This window comes from Nestor notabilis, unplaced genomic scaffold, assembly GCF_000696875.1.
Source record: "Nestor notabilis isolate BGI_N333 unplaced genomic scaffold, ASM69687v1 scaffold9660, whole genome shotgun sequence".
Classification (NCBI taxonomy): Eukaryota; Metazoa; Chordata; class Aves; order Psittaciformes; family Psittacidae; genus Nestor; species Nestor notabilis.
Window position 1 is genome coordinate 7,024 of NW_009909678.1, and position 20,117 is coordinate 27,140.

Sequence of the window (20,117 nt, forward strand, 5' to 3'; positions counted from 1 at the left end):
ACCAGGAATTCACATCCCGTGGGCTGCTCACCTGTGTTGATGGCAGGTATTAGGGCCAGGGCCAGGCATTCACTGGGTGAGCAGCTCCTCTGCCTCATCTTAATTTCTAGCTCTTTGCTGCCTGGGCATGTTTAGTTCCCACTCTAAAGGCTCTGCAGTAGGTGTGTTTTCTTACCTGTTTCATATATGTTTGTCCACAGCAACTTAATAGGCTTGAGTGAACCCTTCATGGCTTCATCTGAAGACATTCCTCCAGTGGATGAACAGCCCTCAGCCTCTAGGAACAAGAAAAACTTCAGCTGGCATGAGCAAACCTGGTAGAGAATACCTGCGTGTGGCCAAAGCCCTTGCAACAATCTCCACTACTTAGCCACAGTTCCTTATGTGCCCAGAGAAACAGGCAGCTTCCCAGAGATGTCATGGAGTGGCTTGGTTTAGTGTGGCACAAAAGGATGCAGGATGCACATTGAGAATCCTAAAGGGTAAGCACAGTGCTGGTGCAGCTAGCTACAGCTAAGGCTGTGCTAATGGCTCCTCAAACTAGGGCAAAACTAACCCTGGTAATAATTACCCGGTATAGTCCTACAGTGGAAAAATATACCTTGTGTCTCTAAAGAGGACCTGAGCCCTTTCAGCTTCTGACTGTCTCACACAGCACCCTGGTCATCTGGGAATTATGATGTCTCAGAACCTTTTCAGGGGTTACCATAATCTTTTAGGTTCAGATTTCTACTTTCTACATTTTAACATTGTTCCATTTATGCATTTTTAGGTATTTGACCTATTGTTTCAGTATACTATATTAACCAGACATCAGGATTTATGTTAGTACCACTGAACTGTTTTCTGATTGAATTTGTAGCTTTAAATTAGAAAAGAGAGAGATTAAATGGATTTTGATTCATTCTCATGGTATTACCTGATCACTCTCCCATATTCCTGCCAATACTCCCTCATTACTAGAGGGGCAAAAAGTATCTTCTAAATGAGCAGAAGCAGGAAGCCCAGCTGCTCTTCAGCCTTCTCTCAGTTACAAACCGCTGTTGGGAACACATGCAGGTCATCCCACATTGGCTTCCACTGGTTGCAGAGTCTGGCTTTGGTGGACTATGAACCTTCACTTACTTTCTTGTATCTTAAACACAGTATTTTTTTCTTGATGTTCTTTATTCTATTTTAGTATCCCAGGGATTTTTTTGTTGTTGTTGTTAGTTTGATCTGTGGAATCACATTAATGCAATAAAATAGCAAACACTGAAACAAAAGGAGCAAAACCAGCATGACAAAGACACCAGTCACAAAATAGTGCTAACATTCACAGACAGCCATTCTACCAAGTGAAGGCTAACTTGTCGCTACCCAGAACAAATATTTATAGCTATCTGGTTTTGATGGTCTTGTAACAATACGTATAGACAATTTCTCATCTGTATTATCTTTATCTGAAAAACGTGTGAAAAAGCAACACACTATTTTGATTGGCATACAGACATTGAAGCATATGTGTCTGGGTACTCTTTCTGGACCTGGAAACTAAAGGAAGCATTACTACTTAGTAGTCCTGCTTAGCTTTGCTATTGAGCCTAATCTAAAGCACCTTGAAGTTACTGGGGGAGCCTGTGTTGACAGCAGCACCAAATCCTCTTTTGGGTCCATACTTTCCAGATTCTGGTGCTGTAATACTTCCAGATGTTGCTGTACCCATAGCTCTCCACTCCGCTCGAGTTCTGCATCTTGCAGAGCAGCAGAAAAAAGCATGTGCCTTCACCTCAGCTCTTCAACCTCCACTTAAATTGCTGTTGGGATGGGTATCCACCAGTACATTGGACTGTGAACAGGGACACTTGAGGAGGTTGAAGTCTCTTCTGCAGTCTCTGCTGTGGATTACTGCAAAAGGGCACATTAGCCTTTTTCACAGAATAGTCTTTCCCTGGTTTGTAATTCAGTCCAGGAAAAAAAAAACAAAAAAACACCACAGGTGGATTTTCTCAGGAATAGAGATTGCATTTATTGTTTTAAAATAAGTAATTGTGTTATGCCTGTTTTGATCTGGGGATTTTTTCTTTCTAGTGCATTCCTTTCTTCTTTGAGCTCCACTGAGTCCTTTTAGCATTAGAAGAGGCGTGTGTGTGCTTGTGTTTGTGCATGTAAGTAGTATTGGAAAAATAATATACTTTTCATAATCTAATTTATATCTTTAGTCTTGGAAGCATAAACATATGAACCAGTACGACATCCCTTGTTTAATGCTTCTCCTGTCTTAGCCTGCTTTACCTTGAGCTAGTGTTTGTCATTCCAGCTTAAGCATATCATTGTTTTGCAAATCTTTGGGGAGTCCAGATGTGTTCACAATTAAAGACCAACTCTTATTATTTGTATTATTGTAAGGCAGAGAGAGGTCACTGCTCTGTTGTGCAAGGTCACATTCAAAGACATCATGAGCAGCAGACCCCTCTCCCCAGGCTTCTCTCTATTAAGCGACAATGATGTAACCTCAGACCTAAATTTAGTTAACAATAGCAGCTGTTAGAGTGAGGGTTCAAACCAGCTGGGTCAAAGGGTCCATTTCTTGGCCTTACTTCCCCTCTTCCTGGTGCTCACCTGATGTTATGTTCACCTAATTCAACTTGCTGAGCTAGCAGAACATTTTATTGACAACAAGGTGATGTCTTTCAGCTGTTTCAGGGAGCTGAACTAGCTCAGTAGAGGATCAGAAAAGCACCAGAGCTGGTGCAAGGGAGACTGACCACACTGCTAGGGCAGCGGAAACAGGTCTGGGAACGTAGCGGGGAGTGAGGTGAGGGAAATGTCAGGGCTTCTGTTTTTCACAGAGCAGTAAGTCTTCTTAGCTTTGGTGTGCACCCTCGCCATTCGTGTTCAGGTGTAGCTCTGTGTGCTTGTCCTCTTCTTGCACTGGCATCTGCCTAACTTCTCAGTGAAGAAAATTTCCTCAGGAAGGAAACTTCCCTCAGCTGGAAGGAGATTTCCTCAACAAAAGAAAAGGCTTGTTCAACACCCAAACAACTGTTTTACTGAGCGTCTGACAGTATGTCAGTGTCAGCATGAGGGGCAGCACACATGGCTGGGGGCAGATGATACTAAGGCTGTTTTGATGCATTGTAATTAATTTTAAATCAATACATCTGAATTCAAGTGACCGCTATTGCATTCAATGGAGATGTCAGGCTCGGGTCAGTGGCCTTGGCTTATCCTCATCCTCAGGGAGGTGCCTGATGGTGCTGCGAGCTACCCTGCTCCTGGATGAGGCTGGGACAGGCCCTGTGAGTGGCTTTGCTCTTGCTTGCTTGGAGAAAGGGAACTACTTGACCCTGTGGACCAGTGGCAGTGCCTGTACCCAGAGGCAGTGCTCAGTTAAGGAAAGAAGGACAGGAACTTTTGGAGGAGAGGGAGTGAAACTCTAGGTATTTACTAAAAGGTTAGTGAGCAGTGCATCTGAACAGCAGCACACTTCTACAGGCAGGTAATTGAAATGGTCAAATCCAGCCCCTGTTAACTCCTGTCTCCATGGTGGGCACTGTTGCTTCTCTAGTTGTCAGAAACTCAATCCAGTTGGTCTCTCTTCTGGATTGCTGGATGAGAAATTTCTCTTAATGAAACTACCAGGACATGAAATATTCAGGTATTTTGGAATACCATGGAAACCAGGAGGTGTTAGAGGTAAAGCCTTTTACGAATCTATGTTTATGCAGGCTGAGCATCTGACTATTCTGAAGATCTCTTCTACAGTACCGCTTCTGCTTCTTTTGTCTTTTTCTCCCAATCTTGGCTTTATATCTTCTTATACACTGATCTGCATGCTCAGAGCGGTAAGTTACCCCCCGTGCAGTATGCAATCTTCTTTCCTTATGTTCCTTTCTAAAAACCTTTGCACATCTTTCCCACACAGTCCCCAAATTTCAGACATGTTACATCAGTCCATTTTACACTTAACTGTTGCCCCGTCTACTAGTTATGTATGTCGAAATCCAGTTTTCTTCCAATTTCACACTGCACATTTGATTCATAACAATCAGAAGATACCTAATAGATAATACACTTGAAAAAATCACTAAAGAGCTTTGTGAATACCTTGCCAACCTATCCTCTTTGAAGCAATATGCAAAGCAATGAAAGCCTTATCTACTTAACAGTAAGGTTTTTATTGTCACTTTGTGCTAGCTTTCTTTCTCCCCTGATGTCATACAAGATGATTAAAAAAAACACAGTTAGTAAGCCCCTGATGTACTTTTTTTTTTCTTTTTTTTTTTTTTTAGATTTGAATTTTTTAGCAGCATATTTATAGATCCATGTTACCCTTTAGCATTCCTTACATTTTCTATCCTGGCCTAGCTTTCACATCTCTTGCTATCGTTAATCTCCACAGCTCAAATTTGCCTAGTCTGAAATCCACCATTGTACATCGTTTAACAAGACATTTCTCCAGTCATCATTACTGCAGATCAATAGAAACAAATCCCTGTCTCCTGACTGGTTTAGCTAAGTATCTCATGCATGACTGTCTTCGCAATTTGATCCAGTTTAACAGTCTGTTTCTCCCCCCTCCCCAGCCTCGTTTCTCTAATCTGCAGAGATAGATATAAATCTTGAGCCACACTCCAGGGGGTTTCTCTTGTATGGTCTTCCCCCTGTCTGTGCAAAGTGCTCCTTGACTGACTGACTGCTATTGCCAGACAAACAGCTGCCTTAGCAGTTGCACTAACAAATAAAAGGGGTGGGAGGCAGGGGCATTGGAGGGAAGCTTTTTGCCCTTAGAGTGCTTGTTCACTTACTGATAAATTCAAAAGCTAATGGGGGTCCATTGCTGGAGGAAAAATGAGAATAATCTGTGATCTTTGGAAAAGAGTTAAAATCCATCACCTCTAGTGAGTGCTTCACATCAGCATATCTTTTCAAGGCTACCTCCACGAGACAAAGGGGTTAGAAACTAAAAAGTAAAAGCTGAGCTTTTCCTTTTCATTGCTCTGCCCTGTGGGCTGGATGCTGGATTGACAAGTCTCTCCTTTCTCACCTCTCCCAACTTTCCCCCTTATCCTGATAAGACTCATGAATACCGTCTGACTTCGAGGAATGTTTAGTGCTATGTAGCTGGACGCAAACCGTTCAGATTAGACACAGACATCCAGGGGCTTTGGGCTTCCCACTCCTTGCCCCCTTGGCCATCCCTTTTGCTGTTTTTGCAGTCCTTATGATTCCTGCTCTGTGCTGTGGTTTTGTGAAACTACATACAGATGTATTTAAATGATGGCACGTGGTCAAGTGTTTCATTGATGAGATTTTAGGTACCTGATGCATGCATAGGAGTAGATTAAAATGAAGTTGCTGGAGTGTGCATTGCCTTGGGCTGCTTGGCTTACCTTTTTGATGGAAGCTGCTGCTGCTGGTGCAGAGATGACGGCATGGCTCCTGGACTGGGTCACCTGGGAGCTGCCCTGAAATTGGAGAGCTTTTGCTCTGGCATACTATAATAACCTGAAGCTGGCATCAGGTTATGCTAATGTCTTGGGCTGTAACCTTTGGTAGCCCAGGACATGCTTCCCAACCCATCTCTCTGGCTGTAGGGATAACAACTTGTGTCTGTGCCCTGGGGTGTATAGTAGAGGAGGCTGCCAACCCACCTCAAGCTGACAACTTCAGTCTTCTGCTGTAAGTGCAGTGGAGCCCTAAAGCTCTATGTCTTAGGTCGTCAGCCTACTTATATTATAACATTCATGTATACATATGCACAATTATGTGCATGTTCACATACAGGTAAGATTTGTCATTACGGCTCATGTTAATTTCAGGTATAAAGAAGGTAACAGCCTCTTGCTTTAGTGGCAGTAATAATGTGCATATTTCTCCTCAAGATAAGATAGCACATATTCATTTCTATCAGGGCTGATCATTTGTCTCTATGTATTTTTATTGCTATCAGAGGAGTTTGAAAGATGAATCCATAGTTTTTGAGGTGCTGTGATATATACTGCTGTTCAGGTAGGGTATCGTAATAGACTTTGCTTTTCTCTGTTACTCACTACACTGCTATTTTAATCCTCATTCATGGTCTTCTCCCTTGCAGATCCTTTCCCTGTGCTGCTCTCTGGGATGAAGGAACTGTAATATAAAGGTCAAGGTTTACTAATAGTATCTCACAAAATTTGAATCCCTTGTTCAGTGACAGGATGCAGTTTTGTGAAAGCGATGCACCTAAAAATAGCACTTAATGCTCCATCATTTACAGATTTTACAAACCCTCCTTTTAAAGTTCTTTTTCTGAAGACCATAAATACTCTCTTCTGATGCATCGCTGAAATTGAGGTGAAAAGTCCAAAGGCTCAGGTGACTGCTAGTGTTTGTTCGGCCAATGTGTTAGAAGGAACATAAACAAGAATGGAGACATTTCAGTGCTTTTTTTCATTTGAAGGTCCTGGTTTATGGCATGTTACAGTGACACCTGGTGGAAAACAGTGCTGGAAGTCTAAGAAAAATTTCTGCATCATATAACAAGTTGTTCGTTTGAATAATGTCTTTAATGTTTTTGTTCTATTAACTATCTGTATTGCACTACTGGTTAGAGCCCACTTAGGCAAGGCATGCACGTACTACACATACATGAGTGTGCAAATGCTCACTAACAAGAATCATCGGCGTCACTAATAGCAAATATTTTCGCTTATAAAAGGTTAGTTATGTGTATTTGACAGTAACCAATTTCCTTGCCCTAAGAGCCAAACATCAACATTTTATATGGTTGCCAAGTTCTTCTTCAGGCTTTCAGATGCATCTGGATTCTATTCCTCACCAGGTTCTTAATTCGATCCCTCTTTCTCCCCTTCCAATGCTCCTCCCGATATACCCCCAAACAAGACCCAAGCTGTCCTAACAGTCAATTAGTTCCTTAAAAAAACCCTCAAAACCAAAACAAAAAACTGTTGAATAATTAAATTCAATGAAAAGGTTTTTATTTTTTTTTTGTAAGATTGAACTTAGATATGTTTGTTTACCTGGACTGCAGCTAAACTGGCAATGTAAATCCGTGCCGGGCAGCATTCTTAATCCTGAGTGACCACATAGATCAACTCCTAAACTATTGCCCCTGCTGACTGGTTTTGGTCCACATCAACAGTAGCCCAAATAATATCCAGGAATGGTTTGGGATATAATAAAACCTAAGAGCCATTTCCCACAGGTATTTCAATTGTGGCTATCCTCTCTTGGAGTATGAGTGGTTTTCAAAGTGCCATGCAGGTTACCCCATGCCACCTGCTTAGGTATGGATGTGGGTACATTTAAATTACTGGTGCAGACCTACTAGCCCTAGAGGCAGTACGTTGAGGGTCTTGAATCTCCTAAACATCTACCCAAAGCGCAAAGTGCTCTGCCTCAAAAAGAAATTGCAGCCTGCATCTGCCTGTCACCAGTTTCCTCTTCAGTTTTTCTGCTTATGTGAGCTCTGACAAAGCTTCTTCAGCCAAGATGAGCTGGATTAGCAAAGAACTACTATTTAAGCAGTCAGACTAAACTGGCTTATTTTGGCTGGAGCTAAGGAGTTTCCTCCTGAGCAGCTTTGCTGGTGGGCTGGATTGGGGGCAGCATCCTTCTGGAGTGGAGAACAGACAAGAAACTGGGGCAGTAACTCCCCCTCACCTGTGTAGCTGAAAGCTGAGTTCATCTTAGACGAGTCTTATTCTTATCTAGGAGTTCTCTTGAGTCATGGTGAGGAGGCTCAGATAATGCACAAGGAAACCCACAAATGCTTCCCAGCACAACTGGAATAAAAGAAATGAGCCTGCTCCTTCCTCTGACCACTTTTGACCCATGTGCTTGGCAATATCCATTCACTCTCTAGCCCAGTTTATCCTTTTCTTGTGCCTTGGTGCTTTTAACTCCTTTCACCTATGCATGGGCACAGCAGCACATGGGTCTGTGCTGCAGCCTGAATCAGAGAAAACACTGTCAGGTTAATGCTAACCAATTCACTTCTGTTGTTGCTGGGTTAGTGTTAACCTGATTCTCAGCCTGGTTTATTGCATGACTGCAGGAATGTTTGCTTGGCAAGTGAGTGGGGCTTGGAAAGGTGTGCTAGAAAAGCAGGTCCCCTTTTTAAGCAGTAATGAGAGGATGTGTTATCTTAAACTGATCATCAGAATGCTATACTATTTATAAAATAGCACATTTTGTTTATAATGTATAACACATGCACAAAAATGCCATCGAAATTGTTTATATATATATGTATATAAATGTAAGCTGGATCAATTTCCTACTGCAGTTCACAGAATGACTCCGTGGGCAGCTCTGCCAGTACGAGAGGTGTGCCACAGGCTGGGAGCTGGGTGCATCTTAAGCTTGAATTCCCACTGACCTCTTTAATGTGAGTGTCCAACTTTATGTAGGACTCTTCATCTCTCTCAAATACATGATTTATCCATCAACTTCAATTTTATTCCATGATATGGGCACAAACTTACCGGTACAATTGTGCCTACTCATGTAGACTCCCTAGCAGATTGGCTCTGGTTAGTTTGTGTCTGTGTTGTATCAGAAGGCAGACAGGCGTCTGTTTTGGGTGGTATTTTGGTGTGGAAATGGAACATTTGGAAACAGTCATTAAAATAGAGAATTAATTACGATTTTTGTACTGACTGATGTGAACTGCAGTGTTTTCTACTAAGGTTATTCATCGTCACAAAGAAATTTTCTTAGTTGAATCCACTTGAAAATATTTAGAAATAGCTTAATCATAGTAGAAATGAAGACTAGGCCACTTTTCTCCCACTCTTTCCCTGTTCCCATGTTGCTTGGAGCACCTGATTTAAAGCATTGCAGTTAGTTTCCTCTTTGCGTTAATGATATTTATGTAAGGAGATACGCTGACTTTCATTGGTCTACTCTTTTGTTTCAGTGGTTTAATAAGAAACTATGAAATAGATGTTGTGCAATTTCAAGACCAGTGCTCCAGGAAGCTGAAAAGTAGTTGAAGGAGAGGAGTGTGTAAACAAGGCTTTAAAAAATATTTAATAAACCGGAAAGCAATTTTCTCAGTTGCATCTTCGTCATTCTAAACTATAAGGAGTTCATATGGCCAAGTCAAGGAAAGAATCAGACTGACAGATGCAATTGCTTAAGTTATGAGGAACGCTTGCCTGTGGGATCTCCCGCTAAACAGACTTGCTGCTTTTTACTGTGTATGGATTTCTGCAGTGAACTGTACTTTCTCAAGAAACTGTCAAAACTTATGTACAAGTAACCTGGTAAGTTTTGAAAACTGTAATTCATCTTTTGAAACATAGATGGTTGTATGCACTGTAGGAATTTCCTATTGTGTATGTTTTTCAAAAGTATTTTAATAATGTGTCATAGTAAAAGCAGAGTTTGAGAACTAATGTTTATCATTTGAATTTGTGGAACCTGGTAAGTAAGAAATCCCATTAACCAGATTGCATGGGTTTTCATTTTATAGTTTCTTTATATACTTATGTTCCAACAGCTCCTGAAACTATTATAAATGCTAAAGACCCTGGAGGGTGGAAGAGAGAAACCTTTGTTCTTTTGCACTTATCAGTTTGTCTAGTCTATGACTTTTGTTACACAGAGGAAAACTGTAAATTCACAAGAAATTGTCTGGGAATCTTTGGTTTGTACAGTTATAATGAACTAGTTTCAACTTCTTTTTTAAGTCACCTAGGCTTTAAATTGTGGATAGATCTTTAAGTATTAAATTAAGTGTTTGGATCCTTAACCTTATGCTTTCTTAGTGTTCCTTTGAGTAGTTGAGCAGAGTTTACTATTTTTCCTTCTACTAATGCACAACAGAGATAAGCAGAACCTCTCAAATCCAAACAATAATTCTGCACAAGGCTTTCAGGAGTTACCTCCTTGTTTCTATTTGCCTGAAATGTTGGTGTTGTTTAGAAGACCATGTACCTTTGCTTTGTAAAAGGACATTTTGTGCCTTGGGCTAGCTAACTGTGGAAACCTACTGCAGAAGACTCACCTGCTCCGTTTTATGTCATATATTTGCCTGACAGTTCCTTTCTAACTCTTGTACCAGTGAAAGAGTTAATTGCCTTTCCTGATGAAAGCCTATCATGCAGTGATAATTTTAATGGAGATCCTTCGATTTAAGCTTAAATTAATTCAGAATAAGAAATAAGTTGCTCTTCCTCTCAGCTTTGAAAGACAGGAAAATCACATTCATGTTCAGTGAACGTATTGTGTAAGGGGTTCAGATGAGAAAAATACAGTCTTGGAGTCTGAGAGCTGTAAATCTCATTTTTTGTCTCCAGGCTACATGCCGTGTTCCCATTTGCTTTGTGACACCTTTGACTCTCACTATTGTCATCATGTGCCCAGTGTGTTGAAAATTTCTGCCTGAGAGTTGTTTTATTAAGGGTGCTCTTACCTCTTTGCAGGACAGAACTTAAGACCTTCAGCTTCTCAAAGGTTGTCAGATACATCCTCAAGTCATTTGCACTTCACAGGCAGTGACCGGTTTTGCACACTTTGAACGTTGTGGAAAACTAGGCACCTTAGCTTGAGAGCACTTTTGGCAGGGGAGGAATGGTGGTCACCATATGGCTGTGTAAAACCCCTTCAAAAGGAGACCAGACAAAAGGGATTTAGCTTAAAAGAAGGTTTTTCCTGTTCCCAAAAGGTCAAAGCCACTTGGCTTTCTCATTTATGCCCAACATATTTATGAAGGATTTGTTATTGGCTCAGAGAACCAGAAACAGGAGATGAGAGCCAAATTCCTACTTGAGATAATTAAATTAACAACAACTGGTTCTACCAATGTGTTTGTGGTACCCTGAAACTAGTCTTAAGTGAGAAGCTACTGGTGTGTCAACAACAAATTTCTTCAAATTAGGAAACATTAGTCAAAGAAAATGTGTTTTACAAGAAACCAATGCTTTGATATATTTTAATAAAATAATTCTGGGGAAACATTTTGACTCTGTAAAAATATACGTATTTCTCTTATAGGAAGGAGAACTTGGAATTACTAACCTTTGCAATGTTAGTGACATCACTGGAGCAGTGAGTAATGGTTTACTTTGTTAATTACTGACATTTTATGTTACTGCTATTTGAATAAAATGGGTACAATGATCAATCATATTGTCAAAGACTTCACGTAAATGAGCACAGTTGCCTGGCTGATATAAGTCAGCAGGTTGTGTGTTCAGATTTGGCTCAAATTATTAAAGACACAGCTATCTTTTTGCTTAAAGAAAATGTGTAAAAGGTATGGTTCTCTGCTGTGAGTCATGTTTGTGTTTGTGATCTGTGAAGTTCATAATCACTCATTTTTGAGAATATGAGTCAAAACTAGTATTCCCTCCAAAATGTAAATCACTAAGACTTTTATTCAGCTACTTTTGTATAGTAAAGTAGTTTATTTTGTTTTCTCAGTGATTTGATGGGAGAAATCTTAAAATGGCAAATGTTGAAAATTTAGAGTACTGGAGGAGTTCAAATGGTTGTGTCTGTTGGGGTGCCTCTTTAGCTTGACATGAGTTTTCCACAACAGCGTCCTTGTAAGAACTTTAGCTGATGTTCTTCTAGTGCATATTTCATGTGCAATTCAAACTGCTGGTTATACATACTGTTTGAAGAGCAGTGAAGATTTCAGTCATCAATATTTTCCACAGAGATTAGTGAGAAGCAGGCTCTCAACAGCTAGTATCTAGCTAGGCTGGGTCATTTCTGATGCTGGGACCATAAAAGGCTGTGCTGTCATGATAATACCTGGTAAGGTTTACGTGCCTGTTTAGGTTACTGTGTGTCTTTACTCAGTGTATCTTTGTCCAGTGTTATCAAGTCTTATTATTTTTTCATGAGGCTTTGCAATGCTCGAGATCAGTCGCCTGCTTCCAAAGTTGTTCCCTTCCAGTTTCCCTTTAAAAAAAATAAAAATGTACATGACCATTTTAGGAAGTGGATGGGACAGAATGAACAAGAAAGGTCCAACAACAAATCCAAACCACACAACATTTATTACATCTTTGAAAACTCATAGTTTTAAAGCTGATGCCCTCCCCCGTTGGAGAGCTGGGGGTTTGTGTTGAACGGCTTTCCACTGCACTTGGCTGTGCTGCATACTGCTTATTTGTTACTTCTCCACAGAGAACAAGTGGTAAAATAAAGCTGGGAGAGAAGGAGGCCTGGCCACACACATCATAGCTGACTGGGTTTCTCATTCCCAGAGCAAGACTGAACATAGACTATCTTAGCCAGGTCTCCTTCTGTATCTGTGCATCAGCCTTTTCCCACGGCCTGTGTAAAGCTGAGCACTATTCTCAGGTGGTATCCACATTCTACTCAAGTGTCCTGCAATCCTTTTAGTGCTCTCAGTACATACAAGAGTGTCCAAGTCTTTACCAAAGCTGAACCGGTAATCAAACATCTACTGTTTTGCACAAACCAATCTCTAAGAATGATTTATTTTTAATTCTGCTCTATGTTTGATTTTACATTGAGAGGGCACTATATGATGTGAGTCCCTTGCTGTACTATCAGAGTACCTGTAATCTTTGGTATATTTAATATTTTTGTTAGAGAATTTAAGTGCTGTAAATGCGTATTTTATTGCTAAGGAACAATAGCACGAAGAAGCTAACTGACTGGGTCATGCACAATGTTTTAATGCAGCTAGAAATTGATCTATTGTCCTCACCTTTGGAGCTGGAGTATCCTGTCTCTTTAAAAATGTGCTTTCAAAGTCCTTTTTAAAGCCACCATCTGTCTTTGCAGTGCACACAGGGATGTCAGTTTTGGAATGCTACGGTGCAAATCAATTGCCCACTGAAATGTGTGAGTATTGCCTCAGCTTTGCCTCTATAGCACTTCTCTCCAGCCCATCAAGTATGACAGATATGGAAACTTAACCAGAACAGTGTTTCTGTGAAAAGATGTAATGTCTGTATTTTCTCACAGTATGTTTATAAATTCTCTTGCTATGGGAGTTACCTGAACTATCAAAAGTTTTCATTGTATTTGTTAAAGCGTGGGGACATTTTACTGTTCATTAAGCTCAACCACTCACCCAGATTTTCAAGCAGTGAGAAAGAAGTAGTGCTTTTCAGGATTTTACTCTGTTGCGGCTTACCTCAGAATTGTATGCAGGTGTAAATGAAACACATGGTCTTTACTAGATTTATTTCTTGCTTTTACTAAACCAGATGGATGAGAATTAGCACTGGTCTGAGACATAATAGTTTTTAAACTGCTTTTTTTCTGAACCTCTAGAACACCTGAAGCTCATTCATCCTTGGCACCATTTTAATGTTGACTTTCTGGTTTTTCAAGCGTGGGTTTTCCTTCTTTCATTTCTCCCAGTGATAAGGTTTTGTAGTGTACTTTCACTGTAAGAAACTTCTAATTAACATTATTTCCTGTTTGAAATACTCTGTGATTATATTTATGCTAATCCCACATTTTATTAATATGTTTCTTGGCAGAACAAGACATACACCAGAGCATGTGAGGTAAGCTAAATGCTATCAATCAGAGCAATTAAAAAAAACCAAATCGTTATTTGTGGTTAGTATGTCCACACAGTGCTAAGAAATACAATGTAGATACACATATGTTATCAGTCCAGGTCTAATTGTTTTGTGCTCCCTAAAGGTGAAGAATGAATTAAGTACCTGAACCCTCTCTTTCCAGCATGGTGGCTAAGGACATGTTTGCATTAAAAACTGCTGTGTAGCAAAGAATATTGCTTTAAAGAAAGCAGACTAATTAGACCAGTATGGAATGCAGTACAAATGTATTTAAACTGTGTTCAAGGCTCTCACAAGAGTCTTGTTCTATCCAGTTTTTCATTAAGGTTATAAAAAACAATCCAGAGAGAATGCTTATTAAGGCTGGTATGACACTAGGTTGGCGCGAAGTGGAAACAAGGAGCTAGAAGACAAAATGCTCTCTCGACTGTGTAGAGAGTCCAAATGAAATAAAATGCAATTCAGTAATGGGCAACTTGTCCTTTAGAAAGACATCTCAAATGGGGAGTGTCTGGTCTATGCTGCATATGGGCTGGTGTTTACAGTGATAAGTACGATGCAATAAAATACTGCTAAAGACAGTGCCTTTCTGAGGCCCATTTAGCATGAACATAGAATGTAGGATGGGATGTGAATGAAACATTTGCAGGATTGTGTTGGGGGTTCTTGAGACCCATTGGCAAGCCAGAAATTCCATTAAATGGATCAGGTTTTTAAAGGTTTTTTCAATCTGTGAAACTGTGACCATGACAGAGGTTTACAAATATGCTAAATGGTGGGTTTGGAGTGTAGTAACAGTCCAAGAAGTAACCAAAGTACTTTTGTAGAAACATAGAATTGGTGTGTGGGGGGGTTGTTGTTGTTGTTGTGTTGTGATGTTTGGTTTTTTTTTGCTTGTCTGGCCACACAATATGCACTAACTCTGAAAAGGCTTTTGCGGGATTATGTTTCCACTGGATCAGTGGGCTGACTTGACTCCCCACATGGTCAGGCGAGCACCAGGTCACTGCATGCGGAGGATCAGGTCATTGCAGTATGCAGGGGCAAGGAGTGGGAGTAAGAGTGGGATTTCTTATTTTCAGGCAGAGCAGATGGTAAATTTCTCTCAAAATTTCTAAGGCTAGGAGCCTTAGTAATCCTCTTACCTCAAGCAAAAATTAGATTTATGGTTTGGACAAAACTCAGAAGAATGAAAAACACGACAAAAAACAAATGGCCAGAAATGTCTGCTAAATGAAGCAGAAGGCACCATGAATCAGCATGTAATCTGGGGACACTATCCCTACAAACTAAACAAATCCTGGTTGTAAACAAAAGCTTTAGTGTACAGTTGATAACTGATGTCTGCTAATATCCGGATCTTTGTCTGCTAACAGTAATGCTAACTCACTTGGAAATATTTTATTTCTCTGAATAAAAAAAACATTGGAAAAAACCTTTTTAAGTGTTTGCATTTGGCACTGAATACCTAGATGTGAGATAATGTATATAGGAATATACTGATAAGCAAGTTTTAAAATCTATTTCAGCTGCAACCATGTTGTCTGAAATAAATGACGTGCCTTATCAGTTTCCATAGGGTATGGAACCACAGGAAAAACAATAAAAAGAACTTGCTCACTTAACATAATTAATTGTTGCTGAATGATCTAAAAGTTAATTATCACTTGAAAGGTAGCTGCTGTATGAAGAAAAATTCAAGATTTTATAGGCTGAATGAACTTGCGGACTAAGATGAGCCCAAATAAAACACCTGTCTAGAAAAGCTCAAATCATAACCTCTCAAAAGTTTTGGCTTCCCAGGAGACTGTCTTGCATGTGGTTTTTAAGCTACTGAGCTCCAACTGGAAAATGTTACTACCTTTTCTCAAGTTCTCTGCCTATAAAGCAGGGTAACACTACATCTATGTTCCTACCTAAACTGAAAACTCTGAGGAATTTTCTGTTCTTTGGATATGAGTGTGGAAAACTCACTGCCCTGGCGTATTTGTTATGTTTGCAGCTTGTAGGCATGACTGTACCAGAAGAGTAACTACTAACAAGGAAGTGTGAATTAGGCACGGCTGCTTTTACAAATTACTCATTTCAACTATTTTGAAAATTCACTGGAAGTACATTTGTAAGAATGTGCCTCATTCATAGGAAATACAAGAAGGGGGAAAGGGTGAAATCCAACATGTGGAACATATCATTCACCGTTACTTCCAAACTTCATGGCTGTCTCCGAAGTCTATTTCCAACTTTAATGTAGCCCCATGTTTGTGCTTTTCATAAAGGGGCAGTGTGTAAGGAGGAAAACCCTAATTCAGTGCCCAGTGAATTGTTGGAAAGGCTCTCAGGAAGCTCTTCAGAGTGAGTTTGTGGTATTGCTATTGTTTTAGAATGAAGGTAATGATTTCCACAGGGGTTTTATGTATTCAAGTTGTCCACAGGATTTGTGTTTTAAATGCGTCTGCATAATTTTATGAGGAAGTTTGCCCTTACACAAAACTAACCAGTGAGTTCTGTACCCTACACAGACAGTTTCCTGTAAGTTTGGCTGTAGCCGTGCAGAGGATGCATATGGAATTGAAGCACAGAGTAAGTCTGAAAGGAGTTCTGTGTCTGATTCACAGTTTGATATATTCAGTTTTAAGATTATAGTCTTGTTCTATTACCTGGTTTTCTTTGACAAAAAAAAAAAAAAAGAATTTCTTGAGTGTTTTCACTCATCAGAAAATTACTACCCTTCGCTTTTATTTTAACAATGAAGTTAATTCTTATTTTATAGTAAAACATTTTTCCCTTCCATTTCATGAGGGATATGAGACTTTAAGAATCCAGTCTCAACTGTTCAGGAGGGTACTTTGTTGAGCACACATCCTTGACTTGTCTGCTATCTTGAAATCATTGCCAAAATCTCCTGCGGCTTATATGGAAACAGTTAGGCCAATACAGTGCTATTGTAATAGGACCCTTGGAAATCTCTTCAGAAATCTCCCATACCTTCTCTAGGTTTCTACTGAGCAAAATTTTACTAAGAACCTGTAACTGAAAGTGCATATCACAAGTGCAGAGTTGCAGTCACATTTACTTACATTGAGCTAGTCCCAGTTCAGGCTTACTTTTCAAACTGGCTTTAAAATGTAATGTCATTTATTCAGCAACATTTTCAATATATTCTTTTATCTGTTTTTATTGGCTTCACAGCTTTCAGATGTGTGGGGTAGGAAGCTTTTACCCTTAAAAAGATTGCCATAAAATATTTTTTCTTACTGTTATATTGTATTTTCACAACAGATTACTTGAATGAGCCTGGAGCACCTTTTGCATCTACCATTGGAACCCACAATGTCACATTAGGGTGGAAACCAGCTAACATTTCTGGGGTGAAATATATTATCCAGTGGAAGTTCAATCAGCTCCCTGGAGACTGGAGGTACACAGAGGTAAAGGACACTTCCTTTTACTTTGCAAGGAAATAGGTTCTTCTCTGCTCTTCATTTTATTTTAGAAAATATTGGATAATCTGTTAGGCACACAAAGGGCTTTGCAAAATCATGAGTAGCATGAAGAAGCTGAGAAGCGGACAATTATTCCCCAAATCCTCTGTTATAGGGACTAGAGACCTTGATGGCAACTAGCAGGTAACAGGTTCAAAACTAGCAAATGAAGGTATTTCCTCTTAGAATATGTAGTTAAAATATTCAGCTGCTTCTTGGCCCCTGCGAATGTTAAATAATTAAATTGAAACTCCTAAATATTAAAGTTGCTTGAATTACTAAATGGAGTCTGAAAAGTGACTGGACAAGTTCATGGAAAAAAAAATTGAGTTCTACAAAATGCAAACATTGCCATTGTTTCATGTTGAGCCATGCTTACAAAATACCAAGATTGAGAATACTCGGGAGAAATATCACTGTAGGCTTTCTTTTTTTAATACACCTTTTCAGTTCTTGTCAAAGACACAATAGTTGGCCAGATAGACCTTTGTTCTGACTCAGTATGGTTATTCTCATGTTCTTTTGCGTCAACTATACAATTGTTATCTTGCTGTCAATTCTATTGGACCAATTTACAGATAGTATGGCAAGCTGGTGCCACAAATCAAAGTAAAGATAATTTGCTAAGCAGGAAGTTCTGAATTAATCATTGCTGAAACAATGACTTCAGACAGTAAATGTTTTAGGATAACTAGAAGCCTTTGGATCTTAAACCAGTAGTGTATATATCAAGAATTTGAAATACATTACCCATAATATACTATTATTTTAGTGTTTTTTTGCCTTATTCTTCAAATTTATTATTATATTTCATCCATCAGCTCATTGTTTAGATTTGGTAGTGTGTTCTGAAGAAAAGAGAAGAGGAAAAAGTTCTGAAACGGCAGAAAATAAAAGTCTATGGTGAAAATAAATGCCAGAATTTCATCTTATTTAAGCTTAGGATGCTGCACTTTTGTATCTTAAAATATGTATGTTGTTTTATGAGACCTCTTTTGCCCTGATAACACTGTACGTGGTAGCTGCAGAAGGAGGAAAAAAAGAAAAATGTTTGTGTGTGTGAGTTAATCTAGGTAGTATCTAAAGCTTCATACACAGTCAAAGATCTTCAAGCCTTCACAGAATACGTGTTTCGAGTAGTTTGGATCATTACATCTCAGCTGCAGCTCCATTCTCCATCTAGTCCCAGTTACCGGACACATGCTTTTGGAGGTAATGAATTGTATTATTAATTATCATTACTAATTATTAATTGTTATTTATTAATATTTTCTGACCGTATCAGAAACATTTAGGTTTCCTTACTTCTTTCACACAAAACATTGATGTTCAGTCTTCAGAATGATGTGTGTGTTATCTGTTGGGTTGCTGCAAAAAAACCAAACTAAAATACTGCAGCCTCTTTTTGTTTGAACTAGGAAATTTAGGGCTATTTATTGCTTTTAGTTTTTAAAATGTACACAGAAAAGTATAAGAAAAATTGTGAGGGCACATTGGACACTTCTGTGCATAACTATGCATATTAACTTTTTGACTGAAATATACACATATTTTCCTGTGGTTACTTCAAAAGTTAACCATTGCTGAAATTTTGTGTTGTCCGTAGTCATATTTATTAGTATAAAGAACTAACAGGTATGAAACCTAAAATGTACCTAAAAAAATAAAAAGATTAATGTCTTAAATTCCATCCTAGAGGCAGTTATTTCTGTCTCTTGCAGCTCCTACAACAGCTCCTATCATTAAAACTATTCAGAGTTCAAGTCCAAACACTGTTGAAGTTAGTTGGTCTCCACCACTTTTTCCAAATGGATTGATTGTTGGATATAACTTGCTCCTGACCAGTGAGAAACATGAACTGTTGAGAGCCTCAAGAGGGCATAGCTTTCAGTTCTACTCCACCTTCCCAAACAACACTTACAGGTACGAAAAGAAAACATAACCGACATGGCCAATTATGCTGTAGCACTTCTTGCCCAGATAGTACAGGGTAAGCCTAAACACCACTTCTGCAGTTACTCTGTTTACTTATGTTCTTGTCGAAAGCAAAGGTACCTTCCTTGAGATAACAGAGTTATTCAAGGTAAATTGGCTGCATATGTGGAAGTTGGATTAGGAGCAATTTGATATAGGACCAGCAGGCTGCATTTTCTTAACTGCTGTTTTCCAGGATTTCTGTTAAGCTTGTATGGTATGTTTCCAGTGTATTCAGGGAATGTTAGAGCAGTCCTCTCTAGTCCTTCAAGCATCTGGAAAAAATCCTTCATTTTTATTAAACACAAAGGCCTGCATTCTGCATGTGCTGCTAAATACAGATCTTTCTTTGAAATTAACTCAGTTGCTCTTCTGAGTCTGAAACCCCATTTTGGATTTTAATTTAGAAGATTCTGTTGTTGGCCCACCTTTGGGGAATTCAGATTCTGGTTGGTTTTATTTTTATTCGATATCTTCTAGAACACTATATTTAAATGGGCATTTCCTGAAAGTTGAGCACTTCTGTAGCAGCTGCCCTACTTGATAAAATATTTCTCACTTAATGTTTCAAAGGAAACCTGCAAACCAAAACCTATCTCTTTGGTTTACTGTAGATTCAGTATTGTGGCAGTCAATGAGGTTGGTGCTGGACCCCCTGCTGAAGCCAACATTACAACACCAGAATCCAGAGGTACGAAAATAGCAGAGTCCTTATCACTGTTCCCGGGGACAAAGTCACTTTTGCTTGGCTGCTCTGTAACTAGTAAAAGAGAATAATATTTAGACTGTAAACAGTGCATGACAAGGAGCTGTACACTGAGGAGTCAATAGCATATCAGAGAGTCCTGTTCTTTAGCTGCAGACATTATTAGGCTAAACAGTATGGTTATAACCTGAGATGTTGGTATCCCAAACAAATTTGGTCTGAGCTGTATTACAGATGAAAAACACCTCAGTGGTCTGAGGCAGTGACCGAGAGGATTTGCTTCCATTTTCTAGATGAGATTTTAGCAGCTGACAAACAAATATATTTATTCTACTAACATTACATACTTAACATGAAATCCTTTTCTCAAAATGTTCTCAGTTATCTCATGCCAAATATGTGAAATCATATCAATATTCGTTGCTTTTTCATGGCTACATTTATTTT

The 20,117-nt window shown here is 39.3% G+C and overlaps 1 protein-coding gene across 1 annotated transcript in view; it reads left to right on the top strand.

Moving 5' to 3' along the window:
* The first annotated feature begins 9,131 nt into the window (after positions 1-9,131).
* Positions 9,132-20,117, top strand: part of ROS1 (ROS proto-oncogene 1 , receptor tyrosine kinase) — a 70,038-nt gene continuing 59,052 nt past the window's right edge. Inside the window, exons 1-9 of the mRNA XM_010017518.1 lie at positions 9,132-9,254; positions 10,987-11,040; positions 12,757-12,816; positions 13,464-13,490; positions 16,028-16,088; positions 16,788-16,936; positions 18,064-18,202; positions 18,712-18,913; positions 19,579-19,655. Of these exons, the coding sequence (XP_010015820.1) occupies positions 9,132-9,254; positions 10,987-11,040; positions 12,757-12,816; positions 13,464-13,490; positions 16,028-16,088; positions 16,788-16,936; positions 18,064-18,202; positions 18,712-18,913; positions 19,579-19,655 (892 nt within the window). The remainder of the gene's footprint in view (positions 9,255-10,986; positions 11,041-12,756; positions 12,817-13,463; positions 13,491-16,027; positions 16,089-16,787; positions 16,937-18,063; positions 18,203-18,711; positions 18,914-19,578; positions 19,656-20,117) is intronic.